This window comes from Fukomys damarensis, unplaced genomic scaffold (assembly GCF_012274545.1).
Source record: "Fukomys damarensis isolate Sample0158 unplaced genomic scaffold, DMR_v1.0_HiC HiC_scaffold_1, whole genome shotgun sequence".
Lineage (NCBI taxonomy): Eukaryota > Metazoa > Chordata > Mammalia > Rodentia > Bathyergidae > Fukomys > Fukomys damarensis.
Window position 1 is genome coordinate 54,787,895 of NW_022900913.1, and position 22,532 is coordinate 54,810,426.

Sequence of the window (22,532 nt, forward strand, 5' to 3'; positions counted from 1 at the left end):
TATAGTATTTCACTATATGGATATACTACATTGCTTGTCTGTTCCTCAGTTGCTTAATGTTGGAGTTTTTTCTACTTTTTTGGCTCTCATGATGTATGTAGCTTGTTTTGACCCACTTCTGCCTGCTTGAGATCAGCAAAACTTTTGACAGTGTACTCATGAACATGGTTGAGAAAAGTGATGGGATAGTAATCTCTCTATGACTAATTGAATCAGGAGGTAATTACAACTTGAAAAGAGCTGTAGGAATAAACTATGTTCAGGCAGACTGCTTGAGAAACAACTGTGAGAAATGAAAAAGGAAAAATAAGGGTTTTTTTTAAAGGAACCCTGGCTTGCTTGTGGGGCAGATGGGACTGAGACCATTGGTTGGTTACATATGTTGCTGGACACACATGAATTAGGCTCAGAACAAATATCTTGGTGCTTGGTCTGGTGTTACTGGGAAAGGCAACAGGCTTCCTGCCACTTAAAGTTCACAGAGAGTTCTGTAGTGTAAACCATTTGCAGTCCCTTTCAAAGATTGCTACTGAGGGAGTAGCATTTTCTTTATGTTCAGTGTCAAGCACTTTGCTGATCCCACTGGAGACTGCATTTGGAGACTGCATTTGGAGCCGTGTGCTCGCTACATGGATTGGAAGGAAAGAGGTTTTGGACAGGGGTTGGGAAGAGGTCGTGCAACTTGGGACCTTAGTGGGAACCTGTCCTTCCTGAGGGGGCAGTTGGGGGACCTGGACTGCATGTGGTGACTCAGCCTGTGGGACATTTGCAAGTCCTTCCTGGTCTCACAGACCGCGTGCTGCTAGCAGACACTTCCGAGCAGCTGTGGAACAAATGCTTCCAGCTGTGATGACTGCTTTGAGAAGGAAGAGTAAATGAAGAGGGAGAAAGTCCACCACCACTGCTGTCTTGGTTGCAGCAGAACTTTGAAAATGATATTCATGGGGGAGCTGAGAGCCACAGTTAATAAGTTTCTGGATGATTCCTCCAGCCTTCTCAGCCCCCAGGGAAGAAATGAGAGTCTCAGGAAATGAATGCCTTTTATTGGTGATGAGCTTCCTGTGCTCAGGGCTGTCACTTTCCTGGAGGTGGGATGGGGTGCTGCCTCCCACTCACACCCTGCTCCCTGTGTTTGTTTCAGGTGCGCTTGATGATCACTGATGCCGCCCGACACAAACTGCTCGTGCTGACTGGACAGTGCTTTGAAAATACCGGAGAGCTCATTCTTCAGTCTGGCTCTTTTTCCTTCCAGAACTTCATAGAAATTTTCACGGATCAAGAGGTGGGTTCCTGTCAGGAGATATCTCAGCTTACAGTTGCTTGGTTATTGTTTAGACTCAGGCTGCTCTTTGAAAACACTGGGGAGCAAGAAGGGGAGGGAATGACACGGCTCCTTTGAAATAAGCAAAACTGGGTGATCCAGAGTACTTTAGTCCTGTGGCTCATGGCCAAAAGAATCTGAAGCACTTGTCCATTATTAATTGAACCATTTTCGGTGTACCTGTCATATAGATGGGCAGGAGATGGGTTTGGGACCCTCGACATTTACAGATGGCAGAAATGATAGAGAAACTTGAAATGACAGAGCCTGAGAGAAAATCCAGGTTTCCTGTTTTCTGAAAGAATACTCCAGAGCTCTCTTGGGCTTTGGGTAGGATGTCACTACCTTGATCTCTTTTTAGTACTCGTACCTCCTTTTCCTGGTCTAATTATTTCTGATTTCTCTTACTTCTGATGCCTACCCCAGAGTTTGAACTGGGACTGTATGAAGGGCCTGTGGGAGAGGAGATAGGTAGGAAAACAGGGCATGATTTTTGACCCAAGAAAAAGATGGTTGAAGTAGCTAGAGCTTTGTCATTAATATGTATCATAAATATATCTTATTCAAGGGAAGTATTGAAATCTATAGGGCATTAGTGGTATTTGGTAAAACCAGATGAGAGATTTTAATTTGCTTATTTCTGCTTGAGAATTTATCCTAGCTGGGGAAATTTCTATAATATGTTTTTTTTTTAATCTAGCATATTTATTTATAGCAGTTCCAGATACAATTCAGGGTCATCATCATAGCAGGTTGGGGCCCACCCATAGCTGATGGTAGATTTCTTTTTTTGTTTGGTTTTTTTGGTACCAGGGATTGAATTCAGGACCTTGCACTTGCCAGGTAGGTGCAGCACCGCTGAACTACATATGGTCCTTATGGTAGATTCTAAATGGCAAGGCCAAGAGATATCCTATCAGGAGCCCATTGGTAACTTTTCCTGGGACAGCTTCTTCATCTCATGTGCACTGCGAAGGGCCTTGTGGCTTTCTGCCATCTTCCTTAGCCCCACACCCCACAGGGAGATGTTTGTGTTCTTGTCCTCCCTGGCAAGACCCATAAGCAACTGCCCAGCCTCGTTAAACTTGCCTACAGACCTCCATCAAACATGGACAGAGGACATAATGATTTTCACTCTCCACACATGGGAGGGCAAAGGACAATACAGAGCTGTGAAAAAGGATATTTTACTTGGTGTTCAAAGCTCCCACTCTTAGAGGTGTGGCGTCATCTACGTTGGGAAGTACTTATCACCCCCAAAGTGACAAAGGGACTCAAAAGCTTTGGGGCTCACTCACAGCAGCTGGTCTGTCCTTTTCATTTTAAAATAAAAGCTTGGTTTCATCTTTTCCAGAGCTTGTGATCTTCCTCCAAGGCTGCCAGGGTCAGGCCCATGTCTTATCTGTGTTTATATCCATTGCACCTGCATATAGTAAAGGCCCATTAAACTACTGTTCAACCACAGTGAAATTCCAGAGCTGGAGCTACAGTTCTCTCTGCTAATTGCTTACTGTTCTGAATGGGTGCATGGCTGCTACAATATCAGAATCTTTTGCAAGATTGTGTCCTAAGTTCATCTGTACCCAGGGAAGCTGGGCATTTGGCTGGTATCTCAAATCATACACATACTGTCAACATCTTATTCCAGGGAGGAGAGAGATCTGGAAGTAGCCGATGATATGGTGAGCAAAGCTCAGTTCAGTCCTGAACCCCTTGGCTCCTTTACAGGCCCTTAGGTACCTTTCTGCATTCCTGGCTAATTGTACAGTTAGCTTCCAGTAAGTGGTTTCTACCCACATTATTGATTTATCTTTTTGCCATAAAACCAAGCAAGGAGATATGTAAAGAAATGTGTTTATCATTGCAAAGACTTTACATAAGGAATTATCGTGTTTCATACATCTGGACCCTAAATAAAACAAACACACCCTCTTTTAAACAAGGAATAGTGTTATGAGAATTGCTATATTAAATCATTTTTACAGGCCATGGAAGTGGAGCTTTGCCACAGTGGGCTGTATATATGTCATATTTTGCCATTAATTACAGATGAAAAGGAAACAGTGCTACCAAAGAATCTTGATTTCTGTGGAAGGGTGGATTCCCCAAGGTTTGTAATCATAGGAGTGTGTTTGTTACACTCTGGCAGGCATCTTTAAGGCCAGAAGCTATGAATTCTTCTTTGCTGTTCTCATAACTCCCCTACCCTAATACTTTGGAGACCAAAGTAATATTCAACGCATATGGAAAAGAGTCTTTAAATAAGTGGTATTGGGGTGATGAGGGGAAGGCGAGGGAAGGACACTGGATAAAATTCACTCTTCCTCTGGCACTTTCAAAGCAACTCAGCCTTCCTTCTTTTACCTCAGAGGCACTGTAAACAGGATGTCACACAGTTCAAGTGTGTTGAAAATCACTGGACTAGACCAATGGTTGGCAGTCTTTGGAGCAGTGATAGCCTATCTCTGGCTTGGGAATAAGTTTGAATACAGAATGATTCAGTTACAAGAGGACCTTAAAGGTCATTTGATGTTTACATTTTTCCCTTTTATCTAGGCTTTGGCACATACTAGTCGACTGTAGGTAGATAAAACAGAAACACAGTTTTATAGAAACAAAAATGCTATATTTTTGACAAGAGCAGCTAAAAATGAGTGTACTGAGAAACAGAATTATCAGTGCACTTGATGCTTTAGGTTTCTGGAGTCTTAATCATTAGAGAACAAATACAAAATCACAGATAGAACAGTCATCTAGCTAACGCATCTGTCTTTGAAATCCAGGGACGAGATCATCCCATTCCAGAAGGCATCGTCTCCTGGGGCATTTCCCAGATTCTCTGTTGGAAAGTTTTTCCTTATTTATATATCTTCAGGGCAGAGATTTAATCTTTCTTCTACCCACAATGTCTTGGATATTCTTCATCAACACAGTTCCCCATTAATCACTTCAGCTTTACTCACAGTTCTGCCTAAAATATTAAAAGTTCCTTGTATTCCCTGCTCAGTGTCCTTCAAATCTGTTCGCTCATTTGGGGAGGTGGATGGGGTGGGTAGGGAAGAAATTCAGGAGTTCGGTCCTGGCCACGTTTTAGTCCTTTGGAATTATTAAAGAGATGGGTGTAAGAGTTCAGAGCTAAAGAACTCAGACTGGAGCTAGAGATACTAATTTATAACCTATTTGCATATCAGAGGTGTTTAAAGCCCAATGATCTAGAGAGAGAGAAATATGTTATAAGAGGAAAGAGCCAAGTCTAGCATTTAGAGGTTAAAGTCAAGGAAAAGGAGCCATCAAAGTATACCTATTTCAGGTTGTTTTTTTGGTCTAGCTTCTCTAAAATGTCATGCCTTAAACAAGACCACATTCCAGGATTTAATGACTTCTGTACTTTTCAATATAATATTTTATTAAATAAGTTTAAAAGTAACTTACCATCACCATGTATAATTGAACGTCAGAGAGGAAAATCTACAGGCTTTAAGAAGCTCTGCAATTGAAATAATCTGGCGACTCTCATTTAAAAAAGCAAACAGGAAGGTGGGCATGGTAGCACATGCCTGTGATCCCAGCACTCTGGTAGGCTGAATCAGAAGAATGGCAAGTTTGAGTTCAGCCTGGACTACATAGTGACTTGGCAAGATCCTGTCTCAAAATATAAAAGGTTTGGGGATGTAGCTCAGTGGTAATAGTACTTGCCTAACACGTCACATACAAGTCCCTTAGTTCAATCCTCAGTGCTCAAAAATAAAGAGTCAGTCATGGTGTTACACACCTGTCATCCCCACTACTTGGGAAGCTGAGGCAGGAGAATCAAAAGTTCAAGGCCTGGGTAACTAACTTAATAAAATCCTGTCTCAAAATAAAAATTTTAAGCATAGGGGTGAATGGCTCAATGCCAGAGCACCCCTGAGTTGAATCTCAAGTACCATAAAAGAAATCACAATTATTAATATAAAATATATTAATTACAAAGCTTTAGGGAGGAGACCAGGCCAGTGTGGGGCCTTGAAATTTAAGCTCTTTTAGCTTCATGTTAAATCCCTGTGTTTTTGCATGGATATTGTTAAGCCACATCTCCCCATGCTGTACTTTGCCCTGCTGATTTATTGAACCTTACATTTATCTCTTTAGAATGCCTGATGTTAAAGTTTACTTAGCCATCATCATGCCAATGTCAAGAGCTTTCATAAATATCTTAATTCTGCCTTCCCATATTTTGCTATGATTCTCATTTTCATGTCATCCACAGACCTGATCAACTTGTCTTTAGCATTTTTAATCCGAGTGAATACTAACTAGAAGTGAACCCATGAACTTCTTTCCATGTTGACATTAGGCACTACTTATATGGCTGCTATAGATTCCCCTAATTCTGCTTTCACGGTGTTCAGAGAGCCCATTAAACGTCTTGCTAAAGTTCAGTAGCACACTGTCTATAGTATTTCCTCACCAGCCAGGCAAGTAACCTAATCAAACCAGGAAATATAGTTAGCAGGCTATGGTTTAGAAATTAAAATCTTGTTTCATTTATCTGTAGTAAAGCCATTTATTTCCTTTCTTTTCCTTCCTCTTCCGGTATGTCTGCATTTAATGAGGAAAAGTAATTAACAAAAAAGATTTTCTTTGGCTCACAGCAGTATTCCTCCTGTTCATGTCTGTCATTGTCTTTGTAAGAACCACAGGAGCAGACTGTTTGATAATATCAGCAAGCTCATGTCACATCCCGAGTTCTCCTTCCGGATGACAGCATGTGTTGAATTGACTAAATGCAGTTCAGCAGCAGTGTATCTTCAACAGATGTGTTTCTGCTCTCCAGAAACCTTCATTACAGTGGGCTGTAACGGTATTTTTAAGAGTTTCCCAGTACATTTAGAAGAAGCTTCTGTTTCCAAGTCTACAACCTGGTCCCAGGATTCCTTGCTGTTCTCTCATTCCCTGACGAGCAGTGATTGAGCCATCCCTCATCATCATCCCTTAAGAGGGGCGAGCGAGCCTTCTTACACCCAGCCGCTGCCCTCAGGGGTGTGTGGTGCTTGTGGGCCTGCAGGTCTGGAATCAGTCTGTGAGAGGAAAGGGGACTTCATTATTGTTGCCCTCACCTCATTCCCCTACTTCCCTGACTGGCTCTTGTAGCCCTTGTCTCGGTATTCTTGTCTCTTCATGTACGGGATGTTGTTTTTCCAGAGGGACCACATTTTCCCTCTCTACAAAGGAAGTTGTCTAGCATACCTGGCTTGCTCTTCTCCTTTGCCTTGTGTGTCATGGTTCTTTATTCACTGACCTGTCTTGACTCTCTTTTATATTCCCACATTTCCTCAGAATTCTGTACAGCTTTATTTGATTTTTCAGTCATTTCTTTCATTTCATCATTTCATAGAAACTCTCTGAGTAGAGGTGAAAAAAATGGAAAATAGAGAGATATTCCTCAGGTCTTTTTACCTTCCACTTTAATTTGGTGATTACATACTTAAAAGTTTGTGATTGATATTATTAAATAGCCTCTCCTTAGGCTGTCTAAATTAAGCCTCAACCACCCTGCCTCTCAGCTAGAGTGGAATTTCAAAAGATTAAAATGAACCAGACCTTTAAAATTTTGACTATTAAAGATTCAGCAGTTAGTTAACCTGGATTTGCTCCCTAACTGTACTGTAAAACATGAATAGTTTGTATATGCTCTGTGTGGAAATGAGGATTGAGGGAATCCTCTTCATGATATAGTGATGGTGATGGGGGTTTCTGTTAATTATTGGACAGAAACCCTGTTTTGGTGCCCATGTTTTGCTTTGATCAGCAAATAATTTGAACAAAGATGGTTTCCATTTGCAGGAAATAATTGGGATAAAGATTTCCTCCCAAAGATGGTTACCATTTGCTTTTTCAGTTTTCTTAGCTTCCAAAATAGGGGCTGTGCTAGGTGTGTTGGTGCACACCTGTAATCCCAGCACTTGGGAGGTGGAGGCAGGAGGATCGCTGTGAGTTCGAGACCAGCCTGGGCTACATAGTGAGTTCCAGGTCAGTCTTAACTACATAGTGAGACCCTGTCTCAAAACAAACAAACAAACAAACAGGGGCTGATTCTTATTCCTTTTATAGGAGACTGTGAAGTTAAGTTGGAGGGAAATGGCAAAATTTTTGTTATTTTGCTATTTTGTGACCATGTAAATTGTTACACTTCAATTACCAGGTTAGTAAAACAAAAATGACAATTTTAGGTAATCCAATATAGAAAAATTCAGAAATCGTAGAGAGAGAGAGAGAGAGAGAGAGAGAGAGAGAGAATGAGTAGGTAAATAAACAAGCATGAGCCTTCTAATATAAATATTCAGGAGGTTAATGACAAAAAAATAATGAGACCAGAAGAGTTCAGGCTTGCTGGCTCAGGGATGACTGAACCAAGCAAAACCTTTACTTTGCCCTTCATCAGTTGCCATCCAGGATACAGAGCCTTTGGCTGTTGAAACTCTGAGCTTATTTATGAGGTTTGCTGAAATGGAAAGAAATCTGGAATTTATGGCATGATCCTCCCTTGCCAAGATTGTGAAACATATGGCCTTAATATGGAGTAAGAAAGCAAATGATGTTTTTGTTAAACCCACCATTCCTGTTCAGGTCCTGATCTGCTTTTCCACATTCCTATCCTTGGGAAGTACTAAACAGTGTGTTGAAAAACACATCTGAACCAAATGTAATCTTAGCCACTCATTCCCACTTGCCCTGAAAATAACGAGAGTAGAGAAAAAGCATAGTGCCTCATGTTGGATTTAAATGTGAGCAAGTGGGGAATGAATTTGGCCATGGGTTTGTATAATTAATTACCCAGCCACTTTAATCACCACAGCTTCAGTAAAAGCATTTGTATTTGCAGAGGATCTGCAGGGTGAAGCACTCATGTTTTAAGCAGTGTGTACTGATGCCAGAAACCAGTCTCTTTTTTGGAGTAATGGGTAATGCATAACTTCCTGCAGGGTGGCACCAAACTTTTTGCTTTTGTGCCTACCGAATTCTAAAAGGAGACAAGAAATGCACTATTATTATCCTCCTTTAATTTTCTGATCAGGATGCTTTTTGCCAAGCCCAGTGGATTAAAAGAAAGGGTTTTATATAAGTGGTGGAATGACTCACATAAGCTTTCCCCATGATCATTTAATATATCATAGTTTAAGGACATCTTTAAATGGCAAATCCCCACAGGAGAGTATGCAGAGTATTTGTAACTGCTGTGGCTGAAGCACAGGTCACCTGGATGGTCATTGGTTTTAGATACGGAGTTTCCCTGCTGGCCAGGGAGGTGTGTGTGAAGGATTACAGGGGAGATGTTGAAGACAGAGGCGTGCTAGTGGTAGCAGAGCAGATGATATGGAGGCCCAGGACAGAGGTTGTTCGCCTTCCAGTGTGCAAACATGTCATTAAACAGTCAGCATCACCCCATGAGTGTGTCTCTGAAACTGACCCTATGGGTAAGTCAGTGAGCTATATAATCTTAGCAGTAGTGGAGATGATGAATCTGAAGTGACAACTACTTAACCTCCTCTTCTCTTCTCTTCCCCTCCCCACTCCTCTCCTCCTCTCTCTTCCCCTCCCTTCCCCTCCTCTCTTCCCCTCCTCACCCAGATTGGTGAGTTACTGAGCACTACCCATCCTGCCAACAAAGCCAGTTTAACCCTGTTCTGTCCTGAAGAGGGTGACTGGAAGAACTCCAATCTTGACAGACACAATCTCCAAGACTTCATCAATATTAAACTCAACTCAGCTTCTATATTGCCAGAAATGGAAGGACTTTCTGAGTTTACTGAGTATCTCTCAGAATCGGTGGAAGTCCCATCTCCCTTTGATATCCTGGAACCTCCCACCTCGGGTGGATTTCTAAAGCTCTCCAAGCCCTGCTGTTACATTTTTCCAGGAGGGAGGGGTGATTCTGCGCTGTTCGCAGTGAATGGATTCAATATGCTCATCAATGGAGGGTCAGAAAGAAAATCCTGCTTCTGGAAACTTATCCGACACTTGGACCGAGTGGACTCCATTCTGCTCACCCACATTGGGGATGACAATTTGCCTGGAATCAACAGCATGCTGCAGCGGAAGATTGCAGAGCTGGAGGAGGAGCAGTCCCAGGGCTCCACCACCAATAGTGACTGGATGAAAAACCTCATCTCCCCTGACTTGGGTGTTGTGTTTCTCAATGTACCTGAAAATCTGAAAAACCCAGAGCCCAACATCAAGATGAAAAGGAGCATAGAAGAAGCTTGCTTCACTCTTCAGTACCTAAACAAATTGTCTATGAAACCAGAGCCTCTATTTAGAAGTGTAGGCAACACCATAGAGCCTGTCATTCTTTTCCAAAAAATGGGAGTGGGCAAGCTTGAGATGTATGTGCTTAATCCTGTCAAAAGCAGCAAAGAAATGCAATACTTTCTGCAGCAGTGGACTGGCACCAATAAAGACAAGGCTGAATTAATTTTGCCCAGTGGTCAAGAAGTAGATATTCCAATTTCCTACTTAACTTCAGTCTCATCTTTGATCGTGTGGCATCCAGCAAACGCTGCTGAAAAAATCATTCGAGTTCTGTTTCCTGGAAACAGCACCCAATACAATATTCTGGAAGGGCTAGAAAAGCTCAAACACTTGGACTTTCTAAAGCAGCCTTTGGCTACCCAAAAGGATCTCACTGGCCAGGTGCCCACCCCCACCACCGCAAAACAAGTAAAACTGAAGCAGAGGGCCGATAGCCGAGAAAGTCTAAAGCCAGCTGCAAAATCACTCCCTACCAAATCAGTGCGAAAGGAGTCTAAAGAAGAAACCCCTGATGTCACAAAAGCTAATCAGGTGGAAAAGCCACCCAAAGTTGAAAGCAAAGAAAAAGTAATAGTGAAAAAAGACAAGCCCATAAAAACAGAGACCAAACCAGTGACAGAAAAGGAAGTGGCCAGCAAAGAAGAGCAGCCTTCTGCCAAAGCTGAAGTGGCTGAGAAGCAAGGCACAGATGTCAAACCCAAAATCGCCAAAGAGAAGGTGGTGAAGAAGGAAACAAAGCCAAAATTGGAAGAAAAGAAAGAGGAGAAGGAAAAGCCCAAGAAAGAAGTGGCTAAGAAGGAAGAAAAAACACCTGTCAAGAAGGAAGAAAAACTGAAAAAGGAAGAGTTGAAAAAGGAAGTAAAAAAAGAAATCAAGAAAGAAGAGAAAAAAGAACTCAAAAAAGAAGTTAAGAAAGAAACACCACTGAAGGATGCCAAGAAAGAAGTTAAGAAGGAAATTAAAAAGGACGAAAAGGAACCCAAAAAAGAAATTAAGAAGCTCTCTAAGGACTCAAAGAAACCAACTACTCCTCTATCTGAAGCAAAAAAACCAGCTGCTTTAAAACCAAAAGTACCTAAGAAGGAAGAGACTGTCAAGAAAGAGTCTGTTGCTGCTGGGAAGCCAAAGGAGAAGGGGAAAATTAAAGTCATTAAAAAAGAAAGCAAGACTTCAGAGGCTGTGGCCATTGGCACTGTGGTCACCACAGCAGCTGCAGTAGCAGCAGCTGGAATAGCAGCCACCGGCCCTGCCAAAGAACTTGAAGCCGAGAGGTCCCTTATGTCATCCCCTGAGGATCTAACCAAGGACTTTGAGGAACTAAAGGCTGAAGAGATTGATGTAGCCAAGGACATCAAGCCTCAACTAGAGCTCATTGAAGATGAAGAAAAAGTAAAGGAAACAGAGCCAGTTGAAGCCTATGTCATCCAGAAGGAGACAGAAGTCATCAAAGGCTCTGCTGAGTCCCCTGATGAGGGCATCACTACCACTGAAGGAGAGGGTGAATGTGAGCAAACACCTGAAGAATTGGAGCCAGTTGAGAAGCAGGGGGTAGATGACATTGAAAAATATGAAGATGAAGGAGCTGGTTTTGAAGAATCCTCAGAGACTGGAGACTATGAAGAAAAGGCAGAAACGGAGGAGGCTGAGGAGCCAGAAGAGGACAGTGAAGAAAATGTGTGTGTGAGCACCTCTAAGCACAGCCCCATTGAAGACGATGAAAGTGCAAAGGCTGAGGCTGATGTGCACATCAAGGAGAAGAGGGAGTCTGTGGCCAGTGGGGACGACCGAGCAGAAGAAGACATGGATGAGGCAGTTGGGAAAGGAGAAGCTGAATTATCTGAGGAGGAAGGTGAAGAGGAGGACAAAGCAGAGGATGCCAGAGAGGAAGAATATGAGCCAGAAAAGGCAGAAGCTGAAGATTATGTGATGGCTGTGGTTGACAAGGCCACAGAGGCTAGTGGCACTGAAGATCAGTATGGATTCCTGGCCACATCAGCCAAGCAACCTGGAGCCCAGTCTCCTGGCCGAGGACCTGCATCTTCAATCCATGATGAGACTTTACCTGGAGGCTCCGAGAGTGAGGCCACAGCCTCTGATGAGGAGAATCGGGAAGACCAGCCGGAGGAATTCACCGCCACCTCTGGCTACACTCAGTCCACCATTGAGATATCCAGCGAACCTACTCCAATGGATGAGATGTCTACTCCTCGTGATGTGATGAGTGATGAAACCAACAATGAAGAGACAGAGTCACCATCCCAGGAATTCGTAAACATCACCAAATATGAGTCTTCACTGTATTCTCAGGAATACACCAAACCTGGTGTTATACCATTCAATGGCTTATCTGATGGGTCAAAAACAGATGCCACTGATGGCAAGGATTACAGTGTTTCAGCCTCCACCATATCACCACCTTCATCTATGGAAGAAGATAAATTCACCAGATCTGCTCTACGTGATGCTTATTGTTCTGAAGAGAAAGAAGTGAAAGCCAGTGCTGCTTTGGAGATCCAAGATAAAACCTCAGCAGTTTCAGGTGAAAGACTTAGTCCAGCCAAGAGTCCATCCCTGAGTCCATCTCCACCATCACCTGTAGAGAAGACCCCGCTGGGTGAACGCAGTGTGAATTTCTCTCTGACACCCAATGAAATTCAAGTCTCCACAGAGGCAGAAGCAGTCTCTGTATCTCCTGAGGTGACCCAAGAAGTAGTTGAAGAACACTGTGCCAGCCCTGAGGAGAAGACTCTGGAAGTGGTATCACCATCTCAGTCTGTGACTGGCAGCGCTGGCCACACACCTTACTACCAGTCTCCCACTGATGAGAAATCCAGTCACCTCCCAGCAGAAGTCATTGAAAAACCACAGGCAGTTCCAGTGAGTTTTGAATTCAGTGATGCCAAAGATGAGAATGAAAGGGCTTCAATAAGCCCCATGGATGAACCTGTGCCTGACTCAGAGTCTCCTATTGAAAAAGTCCTGTCTCCTTTGCGCAGCCCTCCCTTGATTGGATCAGAGTCTGCATATGAAAGTTTTCTCAGTGTGGATGACAAGGCTCCCAGTAGAGGTTCTGAAAGCCCCTTCGAAGGAAAGAATGGAAAGCAAAGCTTTCCAGATGAAATAAGTCCAGTTTCTGAAATGACTTCCACTGGCCTTTACCAGGACAGACAGGAAGGGAAGAGCACAAACTTCATACCAATAAAGGAAGACTTTAGCCTAGAAAAGAAAACTGATGATATGGAAACCATGAGTTCACATGCAACACTGGCTTTGGATGAAAGGAAATTGGGAGATGTTTCTCCAACACAAATAGATGCCATTCAGTTTGGATCATTTAAAGAAGACACCAAGATGTCCATTTCTGAAGGTACTGTCTCTGACAAATCAGCCACACCTGTTGATGAGGGCGTAGCAGAAGACACATACTCTCACATGGAGGGTGTGGCCTCAGTCTCCACAGCCTCTGTGGCCACAAGCTCATTTCCAGAGCCAACAACAGATGATGTGTCTCCCTCTTTGCATGCTGAAGTTGGCTCCCCACATTCCACAGAAGTAGACGACTCCCTCTCTGTATCTGTTGTGCAAACGCCTACCACTTTCCAGGAAACAGAAATGTCCCCCTCTAAAGAAGAATGTCCAAGGCCAATGTCAATTTCTCCTCCAGACTTCTCCCCTAAGACTGCCAAATCCAGGACACCAGTTCAAGATCACCGATCTGAGCAATCCTCAATGTCTATTGAATTTGGCCAGGAATCTCCTGAGCATTCCCTTGCTATGGACTTTAGTCGCCAGTCTCCAGATCACCCAACTGTGGGTGCAAGTGTGCTGCATATCACTGAAAATGGGCCAACTGAAGTGGACTACAGTCCTTCTGATCTGCAGGACTCCAGTTTGTCACACAAGATCCCACCAACGGAGGAGCCGTCCTATACCCAAGATAATGATCTCTCTGAGCTCATTTCAGTGTCTCAGGTGGAGGCCTCCCCTTCCACCTCTTCTGCTCATACCCCTTCTCAGATAGCTTCTCCTCTTCAAGAAGACACTCTATCCGATGTTGCTCCTCCCAGAGATATGTCCTTATATGCCTCACTCACCTCTGAGAAAGTGCAAAGTCTGGAAAGAGAGAAGCTCTCTCCCAAATCTGATATCTCTCCACTCACTCCACGAGAGTCCTCTCCTTTATATTCCCCTGGTTTTTCAGATTCTACCTCTGCAGTCAAAGAGAATGCAGCAGCATGCCACACATCTTCTCCACCAGTAGATGCAGCATCCTCAGAGCCCTATGGTTTCCGTGCCTCAATGTTATTCGACACAGTGCAACATCATCTCACCTTGAATAGAGATTTGACCACATCTAGAGTAGAGGATAGTGGAGGGAAGACACCTGGTGACTTTAGCTATGCCTATCAAAAGCCTGAGAAAGCTACCAGGTCCCCAGATGAAGAAGAAGATTATGACTATGAATCTTATGAGAAATCCAGTCGGACCCCAGATGTGGGCAGCTATTACTATGAGAAGACAGAGAGAACCATGAAATCCCCGTGTGACAGTGGCTACTCCTATGAGACCATTGAGAAGACCAAGACCCCTGAAGATGGTGGCTATGCCTGTGAAATTACTGAGAAGACCACACGGACTCCTGAAGAAGGTGGGTACTCCTATGAAATCAGTGAGAAAACAATAAGGACCCCTGACGTGAGCGGTTACAGCTATGAAGTGACTGAAAGGTCTAGGAGGCTCCTGGATGACATCAGCAATGGCTATGATGACTCTGAGGATGGTGGCCACACACTAGGGGACTCTAGTTACTCTTATGAGACCACTGAGAAAATTACCAGTTTCCCTGAATCTGAAAGTTACTCCTATGAGACATCTATGAAAACAACACGAAGCCCTGATTCTTCCACATACTGTTACGAGACAATGGAGAAAATCACTAAGACTCCCCAGACATCTACATATTCCTACGAGACCTCAGACCGATGCTACTCTGCAGAAAAGAAGTCCCCTTCAGAGGCCCGCCAGGAGGTGGATTTATGTCTTGTGTCCTCCTGTGAATACAAGCATCCCAAGACAGAGCTTTCACCCTCCTTCATCAATCCCAATCCTCTGGAGTGGTTTGCCAGTGAAGAACCCACTGAAGAATCTGAGAAGCCCCTCACTCAGTTAGGGGGAGCTCCACCGCCTCCAGGAGGAAAGCAACAGGGCCGACAGTGTGACGAAACCCCTCCCACCTCAGTCAGTGAGTCAGCCCCATCCCAGACCGACTCTGATGTTCCCCCAGAGACTGAAGAGTGCCCTTCCATTACAGCTGATGCAAACATCGACTCTGAAGATGAGTCAGAAACTATCCCCACTGATAAAACGGTCACATACAAACACATGGACCCACCTCCGGCCCCCATGCAAGACCGCAGCCCTTCTCCACGCCATCCTGATGTGACCATGGTGGATCCAGAGGCCTTAGCCATTGAGCAGAACCTGGGAAAAGCACTGAAGAAAGACTTGAAAGAAAAGACAAAGACCAAGAAACCAGGTACCAAGACCAAGTCCTCCTCACCTGTCAAAAAGGGAGATGGGAAGTCCAAGCCCTTAGCAGCTTCACCAAAACCAGGGCCCTTGAAAGAACCTTCAGATAAAGTGTCCAGAGTGGCTTCTCCTAAGAAGAAAGAATCTGTAGAAAAAGCAACAAAATCCACCACCACTCCTGAGGTCAAAGCTGCACGTGGGGAAGAAAAAGATAAGGAGACCAAGAATGCTGCCAACGTCTCTAAGTCAGTAAAGACCACAACTCCAGGTAGGTGTAGGATGCCAGGCATTCTGATGTAGGCCACAACCATGTTTTTACTTAGAGCCATTATATTTCCATTTGTGCTGGGAAGATGAGGGCACACAAATTAATGCCTTCCCTTTCCCCTGCTAGTCTCTTCTATCTAAAGGTATGTGTCTTAGTCCAGTGTGGCCTTCAGGCCTGGGGATAGCTCAGCACATGGCCTAGTGCAGCTTGATGAGTTTGGATGAGATTCCTGGGTTTGCACCCTCCTGGAATGCAGCCCCTGTACCCGTTCTAAACCTTCAGGACCTAGGATGTGCGTTTCAGGCTGCTCTGGAAGACTGGCTTCAGGTGTACTGGCCTGAAAGCAGCTGGGTGACATAGGCCAGGAGCTCTGAAAGGCCTAGTGAAAACAAGAGGTTCCATGCCAAACCTGAAATGATAAGCCTAGACCAAGAGGTCAGGATTTTCTTTTAAATAAAAAAATTTTTAATTAAAAATTCACTCTTTAAGGCCAGAGGTTTAGCTCAGTGGCACTGCGCCTGCCTCCCCAGATCAAGGTGCTGAGTTCAATCTCCAGTACAAAAAAAAAAAAAAGAAAGAAAAGGAAAAATCACTCTTTGCTGATACATTCCCATAATAGGCAATGTTCTCTTTTCTTATCAGCTAACAAATACCATAATTTCAGTTGACCAGTGAGTGCCCAGCACAAGTCAAGAGGAAAAACATTGAAGCTCTTTTCTTATTTGCTTTCTTACCTTGAGGCACACTAAGAGAGACACAGAATGCCATTTCTGATTGAAATTCCACTTGGTGGCAGCAGGTGTCTCTGACTTGGCTCATTCCATGAATTCTCAGATTTATCTGTTTCTCAGCACTGATTTGATTTTTGTTAAAACTGGTCTTTGCTAGCCCAACTTCATATTGTTGCTGTAAGTCATTTATAAGGATTTGCGTTAATACATTTTTTTTTTTTTGCTATATACAGCGATCCAAGGATTTTAGATCATAGCTCACAAAATAATATAAATTGACCCAAACACACACAGAAAAAAAATTAACATTTCATTGATTTATTAGGAAAAAGCTGATAGATGAATCTTTGGGGCTTACATGTTCGGGACATTTTAGGATGTATTACAGCTGTGGTTTTTACTTTGCATGGAGCATCAATTTTAGGACTCATGTTCTCATCAGATTTGGTCTTTTTACATATAGAAAACAAACAAGTTGTGCATGCTTAAGAATGATGATAAAGCCACTAGGTCAGGTTAACTCCTTGGCCTGAAAGAGTTAACAGTTGACCTGCTCTTAGGAGAAAGCATAGGGCTGGGGATGTAGCTAGCTCAGTGGTTCCTCCTCTGCCTGGCAAGTGCAAGGTCCTGAGTTTGATCCCTGGTTTGAGGGGAGTGTGACACCCTTTCAAACAGATTAAAAACCAGCTGAAACCTGCTGCCAACTCTGCTTGGACATACAACATACATCCTGTAACCCACATAATTGATTTCTTTTAAAAACCTTTTTGGACATTTGAAGAAATAATTTAAAAGGCAACGTAACAAAGATGAGTTAATTTAGTTTTGAAGACACTTTTTTAAAAGGCAAAATTTTAAAACAAACCTGACTAGACGGTTGACAATTTCCAGCTTGGGTTTTTATGAACAATACTCATTTGGAATTGATAGTAGTAATTCAGTATTCAAGGGAAAGTTGCAGACTTATTCATTATTAGAATGGAAACATTTTTATTTCTTGTAGTGCTGGGAATTAAACCTGGGGCCTCATGTATGCCAGGCAAGTGCTCCACTACTGAGCTACCTCCCCAGTCCTTTATAAACATTTTGAGATAGAGTTTTGATAAACTGCCCAGGCTTACCTTGAATTTGGAATCCTCCTCCTCCAGCCTCCTGAATAACTGAGACAACAGGCTTGAGCCACTGTGCCTGGTTCACAAATTGTAATTCTTTAGGAGGGTCCCAAATGGATATTTTGAAGGCTTTAAGCTTAGACTCATTGAACTATCCTGCTAATTTATGTATAAAATGAGTCAGTTTATCCAAGTATGTTTGGCTGATTATCACCATTCCCTTACTCTACTAGTAGTAAAACTGGATAGTTGATAGGATTCACTGGTGGTTTTGACTCTGGGATGAGGCTTTTTAAAATATCTCTTGGAGAAAAGAAAGAACAATAAGCATGTAGAGTCTAGGTGGCATTTTAAATGGCTTTGCAGCAGTGGGCTCAACCAGCTGTCTCTCAGAATCACCTGGGGTACTTTTAAAGGGTGGTGGTGATCACTCTTCATTCCCAGCCCAATTAAGTTGAATTTTGGAGGCCTGGGCATAAAAAGCATCCAGGCTGATTCTCATTATGCAGTGAGAACAAAGAGCCACTGCCCTAGAATGGTATTTCTACTATTTCCAAAACCCTAAACCTTCTAACTGGGACAAGTCAGCAAGCAAGTGAGCTCCCCAAACAGGGTGCCAGGAAACTTTGGGGTTCATCTAAATCTCTGCTTTTCCCAGGTTTTTCTTATTTAGGCTGGGAAATTGGGTTACAGAGGATGCCTTCTTCCCCAGTTGGGTATATCTGGATAGGTTAAACAGTCTTTCTGAACCTTTCTTTACCAAAACTTGATGTCCAGCCCTGTCTGGGGATGAGTGTGCCACTTCAGAGCACTGTGCTAAGGAGGGAATACAGTGTTCCTTTAGGTTATGGATGAGGCTAAGGTGCTGAGGGTGTTGGAGATCTCATGGGGTTAGGATCTGAACCATTTAATAGGTCAAATGTTACTCTATATATACTCTATATATAGATAGAGTTAAGTACTATCAACTATGCACAAAACTGCTATCAGATGAGACCCTAATGTTAATTATTAAGATCATTTGACTGTGGTTTACCTGATATAGATGCTTCCTTTTGACTATTTCTTAGATCACTTTTCAAATTAAAGCTCATGTTAGTAGCTCCTTTAGGAGAGATATTATTATCTAATGCCATCTTTTAGAAAGGGCTTGAAACTCTACTTCCTAATGGGCTATTATGGGAAATATCCTGTTCTTTGCTTCTGCTTTTGTGCTGTGGTTGATAAAAAACCAACCATGGTATATTTTCTCAGATTGCTAGTAGCAGATATGGTCTACAAGTTAACAGCACCTCTTTGCATGTGCCAGAGGACCTGCCTGGGGATAAGTGGGGAAGGTGTATTGGGTGCAGTAGGAAAGGCATATTGGATGTACAGGTTTGTTTATGTTACTGTGACCCTTGCTTTATCCTTGTTCACTGAAGGACTAGGAACCACAAAAACGGCCAAGTCCTCCACTGTGCCTCCAGGCCTCCCTGTGTATTTGGACCTGTGCTACATCCCCAACCACAGCAACAGTAAGAATGTTGATGTTGAATTTTTCAAGAGAGTGAGGTCATCCTACTATGTGGTGAGTGGGAACGACCCTGCTGCTGAGGAGCCCAGCCGGGCTGTTCTGGATGCCTTGTTGGAAGGGAAGGCTCAGTGGGGCAGCAACATGCAGGTAAGAGCTCCAGGACTATGTCTATGGCATGGTTGAGTTGGGCCTAGAAACGGGGAAGGACCAGTGTTTAAAGAATAACTTTTTTGAGTATGGGTCCACATGTGCTGCCTTCTGAATCTGTCACAGATGAAATATCCTGAAGACAAAGTCAATTTAACACACAGAAGATAGTCTAAAGTAGTATTCTTTTGGTTTTGTTTTGTTTTTGGTACCGGGGATCGAACTCGGGTCCTTGTGCTTGTGAGGCAGGCGCTGGAACCATTCTTTTTTTTTTTTTTTTTCCGGTACCGTAGATTGAACTTGGGTCCTTGCGCTTGTGAGGCAGGAGCGGAACCACTGAGCTAAATTGCCAGCCCAAAAGTAGTATTCTTGATAGCACTGACACCCATTGCCTTGGAGGAAAACCTCCTTGCCTAAGACAGAATTCATCTTTCTGCATCTGCAAAATAGGCCCAAGATTAATTACCCTTCCCCTCAATGTACTGAGTATTGTGTGTGTGTGAACCAAAGCAGTCATATTTCCACAGGAGAGTTGCTAGAGAATTGTTTTTATTCTAGCTCCCCAAGAAGCTTTCTATTTCCAAACCTCATGTCTATGAGCCAGCCCATCAATCCAGCTGTAATCTTTCCTTACTTAAGTTGTGAACTACCTAATAAACTGTTTGCATAATATTAATACAATTACTTAATCCTATAAAATCTTAACTGAAGGTACCAGTTACATCTTACTGAATATTAGATGGAAATTTGACTATTCAAGCCATTACCCAAACACCCCACTTCTCCAACATCAGCCCTATATATGAATTGCAAATATAAATCTTTGTTCTCAGGGAAAAAAGTTACATCCAATGGGTAGGCTTCTGAAGGTTTTGAGCCTCAATAATAACTAAAACTCCTTGGATTAAATATGCATTATCTTTCACACAAAATTTATCAGCTTGTTAAAGGAAATATAAGAAATTATATCTTAATTGAAAAATCAACTAATTGATAAAAGCAACTAATAAAATCAACTAGTTGCTTTTAGTTCTAATCTTCAGTTTCCTCCCAGATTTACTCTGGTTCCTGGAAAACATAAGTTGAAAACTCCTTTGCATGTCTATTGAAAGTTGGAAATTAAAAGTTGAAAGTTTAGTGGTCTAATACTTTGTTCTATTTTTTTTTTCCTCATCTGTTTTCTGTCTGCCCTTACACAGCTGTGTTCTCTCTTCCTGCAGGTGACTCTGATCCCAACTCATGACTCAGAAGTGATGAGGGAATGGTACCAGGAGACGCATGAGAAACAGCAAGACCTCAACATCATGGTCTTAGCAAGCAGCAGCACGGTGGTTATGCAAGATGAATCCTTCCCTGCATGCAAGATAGAACTGTAAAAACAAGGCCAGCCACACCACAGAATTTGAACTTTGTTTCCAGAAATTCTTCAATTTGAAACTACCTTTTCTAAAACATCAATTCATCTGATTAAGTCGCTGAACAATTACCTGCCAAATGCTATACTGTGTCATGGTGATGCAAGTCACTAATATTTCTCAGTTTTTGCTGATTGCTAAGGGAAGTAACAGTATTCCCAAAAGGGTTCAAGATACTGCAAAATTACCTACCCCAGTTCACCTCTGCTGAACATTTGGAAACCATGCACTAGCAAGCCCAACTGACTTCTGCTAGGTAGAGACATTTGTCTTAGAGAGAGAGAAAGAGAGAGAGAGGGAGCAAGGGAGTGAGCGCACAAAGAATGCAGGAGAGAGAGACAGAGAGAGAGAGAGAGAAAGAGATAAAGAATGAGAAAAGAATGTAAAAGAAGGAGATACAATGGTAGAGAGTTCTGGTGAGATACCCAGAGAAAAGAAAGAGAGCAGGATGGGGAAAAAGAAGAAAACCAACAGTGAGGTCTGCATTTTCTCAGGCAGTAGATATTCTGTAGTCTACATATGCAAAGCTTTCCATTTTTGTCAGTCTGAGTCATCAAAAAAGGTCTTACTTTTCTAAAGCAATTTGGCTAAAAAAACAGCTTGTTATGAGGGCATGTGAGATGTTCATGCCTCTTTAAGCTCCTTCACTTTGAAGACTGCACACTGACATGATGTAGTTGAGTGTAGACTGGACATGCAAGTGGTACGAGCCCCATTCAGAACTCTGACTCTGACCACACACGTAAGTTGATCTAAGGCATGCTCCCAGCATTTGTCCACCCACGTGGTCCACACTGAGTTAATTAACCTGCATGCAGCAACACCCACGTCCACTCCAATTAACTGAAGCAAATACCAAAGCAGTTGGGAGTACAAAGGGTAGACAGTTTGCCTTAGGAAGTGACTTGAATGTACAAAGATACTTGATGCACTTATTTTTTAATGTGAGACAGCAAATTTATAAAACATCAGTGTAGGATTATAGATACTCCAGTTAAAGGAGCCCATGAGTGTGGGGGTACTAGAAGCTGATTTGATTGGTCCAACCGTTTGATACTGAGTCATGCATGTTAAATACCACTTTAGTGCACCTGGCTTCTCAGTCAAACATGTTGTGCCTTTCATAGCTTCTTTACTACTGCAAGTTCAAGATTGAAATGGCTTCTGTGATCAGAACTGGGAAAGCAGTGAATCTTATGGTGGAAGAGGTTTTTGGCAAGTGTACAGTATTTACCTCCCTTTGTCTTACATTGGCTTTTTTAATTTCCATTAACTTCAACAAAATTATGGGAACAAGTGTACAGCAGAATTTTTTTTTTTAGCTATGTGAGAACTTTTCATAGATGAACTTTTTAACAAATGTTTTAATTTACAGGAAAATGCAAAGAAAAATTTCAAGTGATAGTTTTTTTTTTTTAAGTGTTTCATAAGACAAAAAAATGAATAATGTTTTTTGAAGTTCTGGCAAGACTGAAGTCTGATATTGGAGTAATATTTGTTAGAAACCTGTAACTACCAGGAATAATGATACCCCCACCCCTTGGTTCCCATAACATAAAAAATCTGAGTATGTGCTATTTGAGAGTGGGGGCGAATGGCATGGTAGGCTGTTTCAGGGCCTGTAAAGTATATCACCCAGTGATACCCTACATACTTCTTTAAGATCTCCAACCATGAGGGAAAAGAGCCAAGTTCAAAAGAACCCTAGCACGAATTTGCTTTGGGATTTTCTTTTCTGGAAAAAAAATAGCTCAAAAACAAAATGAGTTCCCAACTCCTACATTCATCTTGTAGAATGCCTACATAATGTCAATCATTGTCATCAATGAACCATGAACCTGGGAAGCCAGATCATGATGACATCTGACATCAGGTCTCAGTTGCAGATCAGTTCACCCAGTGTTCAGATGTGGCAAATTTCTCAGTGACAACTGTCCTGTGCTCTGTCATGTTCTGTTTCCTGCAGACTCTTAAGATCTATGGAGTAGTGAACAATGACCTCATTTTATTTTCTATGTTAGTTATTTATTTCAAAATTTAACATTTAAGTTTTATTTTTGTGATGAGTATGTTTTGCACTGCTAACTACTATGAGGGTTTAAACAATGCTTCTTCGGGGTCCCTTCAGTGAGGACCTGTGCAGTCTACTTAATGCTGTGAATTACATTTTCCAAATGTCTAATTTTAAAAATATTAATATT

General features: G+C 42.5%; 1 protein-coding gene across 1 annotated transcript in view; it reads left to right on the forward strand.

The window, feature by feature from the left end:
* The window catches only part of Map1b (microtubule associated protein 1B), an 88,788-nt gene extending 66,908 nt beyond the window's left edge, over window positions 1–21,880 (forward strand). The window contains exons 3-6 of the mRNA XM_010637330.1: window positions 1,142–1,282; window positions 8,933–15,410; window positions 18,678–18,916; window positions 20,137–21,880. Of these exons, the coding sequence (XP_010635632.1) occupies window positions 1,151–1,282; window positions 8,933–15,410; window positions 18,678–18,916; window positions 20,137–20,292 (7,005 nt within the window). The 5' untranslated portion in view covers window positions 1,142–1,150 and the 3' untranslated portion in view covers window positions 20,293–21,880. The remainder of the gene's footprint in view (window positions 1–1,141; window positions 1,283–8,932; window positions 15,411–18,677; window positions 18,917–20,136) is intronic.
* The last annotated feature ends 652 nt before the right edge of the window (window positions 21,881–22,532 follow it).